Source organism: Anser cygnoides, chromosome 8 (genome assembly GCF_040182565.1).
Source record: "Anser cygnoides isolate HZ-2024a breed goose chromosome 8, Taihu_goose_T2T_genome, whole genome shotgun sequence".
In the NCBI taxonomy this organism is placed as follows: domain Eukaryota; kingdom Metazoa; phylum Chordata; class Aves; order Anseriformes; family Anatidae; genus Anser; species Anser cygnoides.
In genome coordinates, this window is record NC_089880.1 from 33,752,421 (window position 1) to 33,765,607 (window position 13,187).

Below are 13,187 nucleotides of genomic sequence, written 5' to 3' on the forward strand. Positions count from 1 at the left end.
CTAAGAAACTACCAAATACTAACTCCAATCTGTGTTTCAAATGCGGACTTGAATACAAAGGCTTACAGTGTGATTTCACTTTGGAAATAGTAACAAAAATTTATGGCAGAGTTTAAATTTTCCTTTTCAAGTTCCTTCTTTTGTTGTGGGTTGGAGTTTAAGCAGATTACTTGGTTGCCTTTACTCACAGATCCTGAGAGATGAAAAAATTGCCCTGCATGGAGTAACACCATCTGCTGTTTTAGTTTTTAATTACTAGCAATGTTCTATTTTCAAAAATATTTGCTGTACATTGGCTACTGAAAGGAAGTTGTGGGGACCTGGGGGTCGGCCTCTTCTCGCAGATAACTAGCGATAAGATAAGAGGGAATGGCCTCAACTTACTCCAGGGGAGGTTCAGGTTGGAAATTAAGAGAAATTTCTTCTCAGAAAGAGTAGTTAGGCATTGGAACAGGTTGCCCAGGGAGGTGGTGGAGTCGTCGTCCCTGAGGGTGTTCAAGGAAAGGTTGGATGTGGTGCTTAGGGACATGGTTTGGTGAGTAATATTGGTGGTAGGGGGACAGCTGGACTAGATAACCTTGGACGTCTTTTCCAACCTTAATGATTCTATGATTCTACTTCATTTAACAGACCATGATTTCAAAGCTATTCAGACTTTCAGGGTATTTTGAAGTTTAATAATTATAGGGATTTACCAAACCAAATTCTGTGCAGTGAAAAATTACTTCTTCATTAGAATGTCATTGCTACAATACAAATGGCTGAGTCCTGTCTCGCTGCCTACCTAAGGATCTCTTCTTCAGAATACAATTAGTGTTAAAGGGTGTTGTTACCAGCCTAAGCTTTTCTTAGTCCACCAACAAAATACCTGGTTTTGTTCAATTAGAGAAGAATTCAGAAACTTCTTAAAAGCAAAATTTACTTACTAACTCTAGACTTTGTTCTTGGTTTATATCAGAAAACCTTATCAAAATACTGGCAGACCAGCACAATAAACACGGCAGATCCTGCAATTCTATTTGCTCTTTATCTGAGCTGTTCAGCTCCACCTCACTAAGCTTCTAAAACAAATACATTTTAACAAAGAGATTGGGAAAGCTAAAACTTTGGAGGAGCCAAGTATGACAGAAATGCTGGAGAGTGGATGATTTAAGTTATTCTGTTACTCGGGGACAATGGAAATCCACCACGATCCAGAAAGCAAATGTTCCACACAATAGCTTATGCTGGGCCAAAGCCTGTATTTTCAAGAATCTATTCGTATACCAATTTCTACAAATCAAGCATGTAAAAAATAACTTCTCTACAGAACAATTCAGAATCTGTTATACTACTTCCTACTGACAAATTCTAGCCATAGGGCATACTGAAGAGAGCCTTTGTTCATAGCTCATATAGGACCCAAGTTTAACATGTAAGAACACCAACACCAGATCACAAGATCCACTGAACCTATGCCCTGTATCTAACAAGGGTCCGTAGTGCACACCTGAGGAGAAATGCAAAACCAATACAAACAATGGCATTTCCCTAAAATTCTCTCTAAGTTTATAGAGATTTGTAACTCAGCAGTTTTCTGAACCAAAGACTCAGAATAGACTTTGTATTTAGTAGTAGTTGGTGAATTTCTTTCTAATTTATCTCAGAAATCTGTTTAACTCACACATACTTTCAGAATCAGCAATGCCCTACTACAGATTAATGGAACATTGAAGTACTGTCTCCTTTTGTTTGTTTCAAGCTCGCCATCAGTCAGCTCATACCTGTAGCATAGCATGCTACTGATAATTTTACAGGTTCTTACTATATTCCTCTTTATTAATCTGTCCTCCAGAGTCAAGAGTCCTAGTCTGTTTAGTTGTTTCTCATACATAAGTTGTTCCACACCTTTGGTTATGCTGATATTCCTTTTCTGGACCTTTTTCAGTGCTACTATATATTACTGGAAAAGGAAGGACCAGAACTGCACAGGATATTCACAGTACATATTGGCTGTTATTTATAAAATATATAATTACTTTTCCCATTTGATCTCAGTTCATTCCCAATAATTCTTTCTTACAATCTGTTTGCTTTTGAGGGCAAACACTTACCAAACCATCCATTAAGACCCCAAAATCTCACTCGTGAGTGTCAGTAGCTAGCATAACCTCACTACTGGAGCAACTTGTTTTCCAGGGCTATTATATTTTCCTTAACAATTTGGACAACAACAACAAAAAAAAGAATGAACACTTAGAAATCGTGCAGGTGACAAGTGCTAAAATGCTTCTGGAGACAGAATCGAAATTATTTTGATAAACATTTTAACAATTCAGTGTGATTTTCATAAACTGAAGGAAGTTATAAAGACAAACTCAGGTTACAAATCCATATAGAATAATTGCCTTTAACAACACCAATACGAACAACCCTAAACAATTATGGCAGACTACAAGGAGAGAATGAGTCAGTAAAGCAATGCCTTTGTAAAAAAAAACGCACAACTGATTCAAGAAGGGTGAGCATGACTGGTGAAGTCATTGTTCCTTCTGCTTGGGACATATAAGACCTCAGCTGAAAACCTGTTTCTAGAACACAGTACTAGAATTTCAGAAGATATGGACAAACTGGAGAGAGTAGAAGGACTGATTGAAAAGCAAGATACTAAGAAGTTTACAAAAAGAAGTAAATGAATGTAAACTTCAATGACTGTGATTAAGGGAGGGAGGACAAAACAGCAGTCCTCAAATACTGTATAAAAATTACAGTTATCAATTGTTTTCAGCTTCCTCTATCAGAGAGAGAGGAGTCAACAACTTCATTTATAGCAAAGATGGTTTAGATTAGGCATTAAGAAACCTTTCAGAGCACACAGGCAGTTAAACACTGGAATAGGTTTTCAAGCATACTTCTGATTTTTCCTCACCATAAGCTTTAAGAATAGATTAGACAAACACCCATTGGGAACAGAATAGGAAAATGTACCATGTGTCAGCATGGAGATGTCCAAATGGATCTCTTGAGATCCATCCAGCCCCACATTGCTGTAATTATGATTACAGCCAGCCAAGACCTAGCACATCCCAAATCTATTTTAACGTACTTGTTCATCTTTATCTTTTCTCATGTGTTACATATTATTTACCTTTCAGATAGATACCTGATCCTCTTGGCATTGGAACAAGCTAGATTTTTAAAAATATGATAGGCTTTCAGCAGGGAAACCCATACTTTTATTTTGCTTATAGATGTTTCTCCAGTCAGTTGGTGTTTTTGAAAGCCTGTTGACAAATCAATCTCCTGAGCTTCCAGAATGTCTCCATTAAACAGAATGGTTTTATAACGTAACAAGTTGGGCAAGATACATGTTTATTGCAGTGTCCTTCTCACTGTAATAAAATCATTACTAACAGCGTGTCTAACATTGTAACTAGTTCAAGCTTTGTTATTTATATCATACCTGATTCTGAAATGGAAACAAAAAAATCCGTGTCAAAAGATGTATATGTTTGTGGAACATATTCAAGTGTAGGTGAACTTCATAATACTGCTACAATAAAAACTAGTATCTCTAATTCATAGGCAAGAAAATAAAAACAGACGAAGCATTCCTGATAATGAGCTGTGATTCAAATGGAAACCTGCTTGTCCATCAAGAAAGCAGAGGGATGCTGTAACATAGTATTATTCACTAACAGCAGTATAATTATTGCAGCATGGCAAACTTCTTCCAGGAACTGTTCCTCATTGTCAGAAGTCAGTATGTTTATCATGGCACATTGCCGTGCAATGATACTCAAACTGTGCCCCTCTGTAACGCAACTCTTGACATAAATCCATTACAGAATGTGGCAGTTTACACAGGAAAGAGTAACTATATGCAAATTCTAAAGTACACTAAAATTCACTGACAAAAATAGTCTGTAACATCACTGGAATGTTCCTTACCAAAACATAAGCAGAATCACAGAATCAAAGAACCATCTAGGTTGGAAGAGACCTCCAAGATCACCCAGTCCAACCTCTGACCTAACACTAACAAGTCCTCCACTAAACCATATCACTAAGGGCTACATCTAAACGTCTTTTAAAGACCTCCAGGGATGGTGACCCAACCACTTCCCTGGGCAGCCCATTCCAACGCCTAACAACCCTTTCAGTAAAGAAGTTCTTCCTAATATCCAACCTAAACCTCCCCTGGCGCAACTTTAGCCCATTCCCCCTCGTCCTGTCACCAGGCACGTGAGAGAACAGACCAACCCCACCTTGCTACAGCCTCCTTTAAGGTAACTGTAGAGAGCGATGAGGTCGCCCCTGAGCCTCCTCTTCTCCAGGCTGAACAAGCCCAGCTCCCTCAGCCGCTCCTCGTAAGACTTGTTCTCCAGACCCCTCACCAGCTTTGTTGCCCTTCTCTGGGCACTCTCGAGCACCTCGATGTCCTTCTTGTAGCGAGGGGCCCAAAACTGAACACAGTGCTCGAGGTGCGGCCTCACCAGAGCCGAGTACAGGGGCACAATCACTTCCCTAGCCCTGCTGGCCACACTGCTTCTTATACAGGCCAGGATGCTGTTGGCCTTCTTGGCCACCTGAGCACACTGCTGGCTCATATTCAGCCAACTATCAACCAATACGCCCAGGTCCTTCTCGGCCAGGCAGCTTTCCAACCACTCATCTCCCAGCCTGTAGCTCTGCTTGGGGTTGTTGCGCCCCAGGTGCAGGAACCGGGATTTAAACGCAGAAACTTTAAATCGGGGATTTAAATGCGGAAACTGGGAATACACTTTCATGCAAAATACTAATAATAAATAAATGAATATGCTGTTTGCTTCATTCTCAATTTTTCCAAATTAGGTATCAAATCCCTTACTTTTTTTAAATTACTACCATTCTTTTAAAAATGGAGAAGATTCTTCAGGGGGTGGGATAAATTATTTTATGTTATTAATAGTTAGGTATCTCCTGGTAAAAGTAAATCACTTCCTTAACTATAAAAGCCCAAAGAGCACATCTAGAAACCAAATTCTAAGCTTCAGGAGTTTGGAAGGTGTAAGGAAAGAAAGCAGTGATGTGGCATAACTACTGTAATTTTTTTGCTAGTATTAAAAACTGAGATGATAGTCTTTGCAGACAAGGCAGATCTATTTCACAGGCTGCTTAATAGGATACTTTTGTATTTTGAATTATAATGCCATTAAAATAAATATTTCACAGGATATTTGATATACCAATTCTGACTCCAAACAGCAAATTAAATTAAACATTGTACTTTATCACTGCATTAATTTAATAATTAAAAAAAATAATAATAACCTGTCTAAAATAAAAATTGGCATATACATTCTGTCTACCTTTGATCTGCAACTTAAATAAACTTTCAAATGTTATGCTGGAAAAAATAAGGATATTGCTAATAATTGAGGAAGTTATAAAAACAAACATTTGGGGCTGTATCCCAGTCTATTAAAGTTTATAGAAATAACCCAGTTGAATTAAATGAAATTTAGATCAGGCCCTTATGAACTGTTTTTTAAGAAAGCAGATAAATTACCATGTTTTCCATAGTAGTTTTCTTCATCCCCATTCATGATCACTTTAGCAGGTTGTCTGCGTGAGATATTAACTGTGTTCTCCTGTGTTGGTGGCACGTTCTCCCCAGCAAGCACAAATACACAAAAATACTATTTAAATACAATTTAAAGTAAAGCTGAGTGTCACAGAGTTCTCTGATCACAATGGAAATTCACAAAGGAGGCAGGCCTTTCCTTTAGTAGAAAGATATGACTCAGTGCCTTGCCCACCTACTTCAAGCCAGTCTGATAGTGTGATTAAAGAGGAATGACTCTTACCAGCTTTTATTAACCTACATTATGTACATGGAAAGGGAAGTGCCTGCACTTGAACACCATTTATAAAATGTCACATAAATAAATTTTCAGATTTTGACTTTTTGTAACAGCTAAAATCTCATGATTTATTTTCTTTTCTTTTTTTGCTGCTAGAACATTTTTTGTCTGTCAGATAATCATAGCCCATTATTTGACTGCAAGCATTTCTAGAGTGAATGCCAATTTCAGCTGTCAATGGACAAGGTTTCTATTTCTATCAGTTTGAGAAGTATACTAGCTATGGTAATTAATACCACAGCAAATGCAAATGAGAAATAGAGAGAGTGATTAGGTGTCTCTGCTGTATTTTTGCCTTTGTGGGTAGACATTAGGCATTTGTGTATAGATTGCAGCCCTATGCATCTCATAACAAAGATAACTCATATTAATACATTTCTTTTTCACTGATGAAACTTCAGAAATTTCACAGAAACTAATTCTACCTTAGTCTACATCTATTAGCATTAGGGTATTTTGCAGCTACCTCTTCTCCCAACATTTTGGTTGTGAACCAATACGGGCTCAACAACATGAGCCAGCAGTGTGCACTGGCAGCCAGGAGTGCAAACTGCATTTTGTGGTGCATTAAACACAGCATTGCCAGCTGGTCAAGAAGTGATTCTCCTGCTACATTTAGCATTGATGTGGCCTCACCTTGAATACTGCGTGCAGTTCTGGGCTCAGCACCATAAAAAGGATGCCGACGTCCTTGAAAGCATCCAGCGGAGGGCAACAGAGCTGGTCACAGGGCAGCTGGTCACAGCATGTCCTGTGATGACAGACTTGCCTTGAGGACACTTGCCTTGTCTAGTCTGGAGAAAAGAAGGCCAAGAGGCGGCCTCATTGCTCTCTGCAACTCCCTGAGGAGGGGAGTGGAGAGGAAGGTGCTGAACTCTGCTCCCTGGAAACTGATGGCAGGATGCATAGGAACAGCACAAACTGCAACAGGGAGGTTCAGACTGGGCATTAGGAAAATTTCTTTACCGTGAGGGTGGTCAGACACCGGAACAGGCTTCCTAGAGATGTGGTTGATATTCCATGCCTATCAGTGTTCAAGAGGCATTTGGATAATGCTCTTAACAGTACACTTTAACTTTTGGCTAGACAGCTATAATTACACTGCATGTTTTAATTCAGTGTTTTCAAACTGTTACATTGGTAGATCTCAGAGAGAATTGAAACTTGGCATGGAATAAAATGTCTGAATGTTACTTGTGCAAGCACCATATTCAGCTTTCTGTGCAATATGGTGATGATTTGCTAACTGAGGATAAGGTATCACACTGTCATCAATTATTGTGCCCTTGTAGCCTGTGCTGTTGCAACAGAAAATAGTCTTTACATTTCACAGCTGACCCAATCTTTCCTCCTCTATACACGTGACTAGCTCCCCCAAAGTACAAGTCATGCAAGGAGATTAAAAAAAAAAATATTTACTCTGCCACATCTTAGCCTAAAATATAAACTGTTTGTTGCGTATTCATTCTTGTCAACCATATCTGTAGAAGGTGTCATCATTCACTGAATTATTTTCTTAATGGAATATACATTTCATATCTCTGCATAGCACAGGAGTGTAGAACAGATGAGTTAGAGCTAGAAAGTCTTAGCATTGTTGTTTTAGATACTGTAATGCCTATATACTAAAATGAAATACAAGGCATTGTATTCTCTATGTAAAACCAAAACATTTTTTCTTAATGAGCTAGCCACCTCTTCTTTTAGCTACAAGCAAGCAGAATCCCCATGTGGTGATCCTGACCAGTGTGAAATTTCCACTTTCTGTGGAATATGATTAAAACACCAATTGTAAATTCTATAAAGTGAAATGCGTACTCTTATATACTCATTCCTATATTAATTTTACAAATCAGGAATGGACTACATGCTGAAATAGCAAACATAAAGTTTTTCAGTCAACCACATACTACACAGTGACAAAATGTAATGATCTTATATTATAGTTCATAAATTATGCGTGTGATATGCAGACAGCCAATTTTGCTATTATAAAACATCACAGCAATGTTCTAATGTTTACTGAATGAGATATTTAGCATAACCAGTATCAGTAATAGAGTATGGTAAGGATGTAATTGATCTTTTCTAAAATATTAACCATTGATTGTATTCTCACACTGAACTACCTCCCAAGGCTAGACTTCCTGCTACTTTGCTGTTAGGGAAATGCAAAAAAAAAAAAAAAAAAAGGAAAAATGGGGGGGGGGAGCAAAAAAAAGCAAATGACTACAGCTCTGTGGTTCTACTATTCTCCTACTCGTTTGCACCTCTGTCAAAGGCTACTTCAGTTAATCTCAGTATAATACAGTAACAGAAGGCCCTGAACAGACAACAGACACTGCTAAATACTAACATGTCAGTTTGCCAGTAATACATTACTCAACTCTGATAAAATGCTACTTCTGTTTAAATAACTACTAGTAACTTCGGGTTTCTTCCTTGGCGTTGGTCAACAATTACATGTGCATGTGGCTAGAATAAGCATGGCTTTTTAAGAGAATATTTTTTTAGAAAGCTGTTGGGCTCTACATGTGTGTGCTGCTTCCCCCTAGTGGAGTAAATAGATATGTTCAAGTAATTAAAAATCGAGTAAAAGTCTTGGTGAAAGGATGCCACACAATGAAATGAGTTAGCAATATCACTGCATTAAATAATTGTACTAGAGTTTTAATGTCTTGATCCTATCTTAAATGGTAGGGTAGATTATGCATCTGTCTTGTTTGTTAGAGACCCTGAACAGCAGTAGAGACCCCTTTGCTTGTTTCTTCACATAGCCACGGATGCATATGAATGCTAGTAGCTTGTGTATTATAAATTAATGTAGTAGGAATCTGAAAATAAGTAAAAAAAATTGCCTTCACATATGAAACATTTATTTAGGTTGAACAAAATAGTATAAGGAGAAGCTAAAGGGGTGGGGGAGGGTGTAAAATAATAAGAAATGCCAATATTAGGTCATTAAATTCAGGGCTAAAAAGGGACTCTGGGCTCTAGCAGTGGAATCCACAGCTCTGTGTCACTTAGGCCATCTAATTGGGAAACAGAGGTCTGAAAACAAGGCAGCGGTATCCAGCATACTGAAGCAGGCAATGATTAACTAGCTAACATAAAAACACTGAATAAATAAGCACATTTTCAGCTCAATCCTCCATAGGGGTATTGGGTACCCAATTCTGGGCAAAATCCACAGCGACTCTTTTGCTGGAGTTTCTATCATAGACAAACAGGGCATTCTTTCCCTACGTACGCAGATGCCAAAAGAGATGATGGTGTCTGTCTCCTACTGTACAAAGGCACTCCTCCCACTCAGGATGCAAGAGTTCTAACTCGAGACCCACACTGCAGAACAGTGGGATGGAAGACATTCCCTTAAGTGGGAAAAGCACTCTACACAGCTGCAAGAGTTACTGTGTCAGAAAATGTAACTATGTATACATTCAGGTAGCTCATAGTGCTAGGAGAACCCAAGAATCCTTCCCCTACTCCAATACTTGATACTTAACACACAGTCAAAACAATAAGTTATCTCTTTCAAAGAGAAAAAAATATTTTCCCTTCCTTTTAATGTTTTAGCAACAACAACAAAAAATCTTATTAAGCCATTACACAGCAGTAAGTGTTTCTGGTAGATGCCAAAAGTACTCATCATTCTTCTTACTAGAAATTCTCAAAATACAAAGCTTCGAAAAGATCTAACTGGTGGCTTGGCTTGCACTGGTAGTAATAATGTAAGGGGAAAACTATTAACAGTAATGAAAAAACATTTCCTCTACCATAGGACAACAGTAACTCATCCAGATTTCTAAGCAAAATATTTTTAACATTTTTTTTTTCAACTTACAGAATCAGAACTGCAGAAATGAGCAATAACAGCCAGAACAGGTAAATTTTTATTAATGTACAGCCAAGGGAATGACTCTTCACGGTGCTATATATTTGCTACTGCATTAGACTAGCATAAATTCATTCCCTCTCTGGAATTTTCAGAAAGATTAACACGTAAGGAAAAAAGAAAAAAAATGTTGTGGTTCAACAGCAGAACAAATGACATTAGTTGAAATGTTGTCTCCTACATTTTCTAACCACTCCCACACAGTTCTTACACTTCATTTCCATATTCCCATGCTCCTTTCCTCCTATAGCTGTCCATCAGCTTTCCACTACATCCTTTTTTTTTTCTTTTTTTTTTTTTAAATTTTGAATTTTGGAATTTCGTTTTTATCACTGCCTGACCACTACACCCCAGCTATTTGTCCATGGACAGCCACCACTCAGTGTCTTAGGGACTGCTTAGGGAGGCAAGAGTCATGCAGGGTGTATTCATTAACTAGGCAGGGTTGAAAGCCAAATGATACCTGAATCCAGTACTGCTTTGTAAGATCTTGCAGATACCAGTTCATGACTTATGAAAAATTGAGGGGTGCAGAGGGAAGAGGAGGTGGCAGATGGGGAGACAAACAGGCCACCTCATCACCTAAGTGTCCTTTTCTTTATACAGTTGCAAGGATGCAAGTCTTCACATGCAAACACCAGAAGTCACAGTTCTCCATCCAGATTCAATCTAAGTTTCAAAAGTGACTGCCACTGACGACAGTGGAGCTGAGGGCATTCAGCACCGCTCTCAAAACAAGTATCATCTACTGAAGGCCATGATAAAAGAGAGGAAAAGAGGGAAGTTGGAGGGGCGGTGAGGGAATGAAAGACAATTGTTTAAGGGCCAAACTACTGTGCCAGTTTTACCCATCATACAGTCTCCTTTGCTTCCCAAGCAGTCCAGGCCCTAAGCACTATATGCATACATACCATGGACAGAATCACCTGGGACTCCTGAGGTCAGTGACAGCCCAATGGGGAATGCAGACACCTTTTCCATTGTAATAACAAAACCAAGAAATATGTTAGGCATTAAAAATCCAAAACTTCAAACAATGTTATAGCATTGTCCTAATTAGTCAAACATCTAAAGAAGCATGATGTTCTCCAGGTCATAGCCACAACAAACACTGAATGACAACACATCGTATACCTAGTACACCAGTTCATCCAAGAATACGGCAACATTTTCCCTGAGGTAGCACTTGTACAATTAACATGTTGCCCATTTGACTAGCCTGATGTGATCACATTTCAAAGGTCCATATCTCACATTCTTCTGATATGAATGACACCATGGGATACTGGGCAGGTTTTGAAATGTGCCAGTTGTCATGTTACTACCCACAGAAAGTAGGCTTGAAAATTTAGGCATTTAATATACTATAACTTAATCGATCACTCAACTGCAATACTGCCAGGCCATCGAGAACAGTGATAGCTGGTTGGGGGGTTTACAATACATCTCTAAACATAAGAAGTGTTTGCAGGCAGTTTGGATCACCTCCAGGACTTAATTAACACTTGTATTTCAATGTGTTTTTTAGCTGTTCCCCCAAATTCTTCTGTAGAGATTAAACTTTGTTCTTTTGCCTCCTAACTTCCATTCTTCATTCTTGCCCTGAAACTATTGCAACTACAAGTTCCGTGGAATTTCCAAGCAAAGACACAGCTATCATTATGCTCCCAAAATGGAGTCAAGTGTGTGTGAAGAGTACTTCAGCACATTCCATGCTCACCTCAGACCTAACTTCACAATCTGTACTTGAACAAAGTTCTCACTGAAGTCAAAAATTAACTACATCACAAAACAGGATAGAGCAGTTGCAAGGGCTGAGAGAACTCATACTGTTTAGCCTTGAAAAGGAAAGGCTCAGAGGGTATCTTATCGCTTGATGGGAAGGAGTAAAGAAAACAGAGACAAACTCTTCTCAGTGGTTCCAGTAAAAGGACAAGAGACAATGAACACAAACATAGACACAAGATACATAAGAAAAACCTTTTTATTGTTACAGTGACTGAACACTGGAACAGGTTGCTCAGAGAAGTTGTGAAGTTTGTGGATGCTCAAAAGCTGACTGTGGACAGCCCTGAGTAACCTGTTCAAGCTGATACTGCTTTAAGCAGCAGAGTTGAGCTAGACAATCTCCAGAGGTCCCTTCCAACCTCAACTATTCTGCAACTCTATAAGACATTTTGTCCAAGTGAGATTGGGCACAGAAGACTGGTTTGACTGTAGAAAAATGCAAGCTGGTATCATACCATTATGTTTTATGTTACTGTTTTGGTAAATATCTCCTTTTACCAACATGTTTATTTATTAAGCAAGCTAGGAAGGGTATTTGGTCTTGAAACGCTCTCTCATGTTTTAGTAAAACTGCATCTAAAACATAAAACCTTTGATGATGCTTTAACTGGAAAAAAATATGTTTAGAAATAAGAATCAAATGCTTTCTACCAAGGATCAGAAAATACCAGAGGTTTCAGCTTCCAGGCTACTTCATTCCACTTGATCTGGGTGGACAGACACTAGACTGATTTTTTCTCATAGCTGATTCTCTAGCCCTAAATGCACTATACCATTACATATCATTAAAACCTTTCTAGTTTACCTTATGATGTAAAATGCTATACCAGCTGAGGCTTTTTCTATTCATCTTTAAAATAACACTTTAATTACATGAAAATAGCTTTCATTACCTCAGAAGGAGGATATTACAACAGTCTTAACTTAATAATAATTACATTACATTAATATCTACATTATATATCTTACATTAATAATTACACCACTGTACTGTTTCTACTCGGAAAGGAAATACAATTATACACATTTTTCTGATAGAAAAATGTCAGATGAAGGAAACAAAAGCTAGATTATTCTGGACCTTGTGTACATCATCTATCTGCCACTATTTCATTTGTATAAAATACATTCACTAAATTTGCAAGAGCACAGTCAGACCTACAACCTTCTGAATAAACACGTGTCTAATTCACAAGAGCCATTTTGAAATTGCACTAATCAGAGCCTAAACAGCAATGCATAGTTTTGAAGATCTGTCCTCCTCTGTATAACCAGCCATTTCTAACAGTAGTGATATAAACTAATAGCCAACACTTGCCTGTTTTTGGCTAGCTGTATTTGTCCAGTGAACTAACATTTTGTGAAAATTAGACATCATGAATGTTGTTAAAATGCCCAACACAACATTAAAAAAAAAATAAAATCATTCATGTCTCATTTTGTTCCATAATTCAGAAATGTAACTACTGTTTGATTTTTCAGTCATAATTACGTATCCAGCTCTCAGAAGACAAAAGCAGTAAGACAAGGTTCTAACCTTTTAAATTTTAAGTGTGTCTTGAAAGAAAGTTTTCAGAAGTCCCAATTTTCAAGCCAGCTAACCTCTCTTTTTTTTTTTC

At 38.1% G+C, this 13,187-nt stretch overlaps 1 protein-coding gene across 2 annotated transcripts in view; it reads right to left on the reverse strand.

Moving 5' to 3' along the window:
* The window catches only part of SLC44A5 (solute carrier family 44 member 5), a 90,030-nt gene that overhangs the window by 51,017 nt on the left and 25,826 nt on the right, over positions 1-13,187 (reverse strand). The window contains exon 1 of one of the 2 annotated variants that reach the window (XM_048062111.2): positions 5,531-5,890. The exons of the other annotated variant lie outside the window; for it this stretch is intronic. Coding sequence (XP_047918068.1) covers positions 5,531-5,567 — 37 coding nt within the window. The 5' untranslated portion in view covers positions 5,568-5,890. Of the gene's footprint in view, positions 1-5,530; positions 5,891-13,187 lie in introns of those variants that run through there. 2 annotated transcript variants of the gene reach the window in all.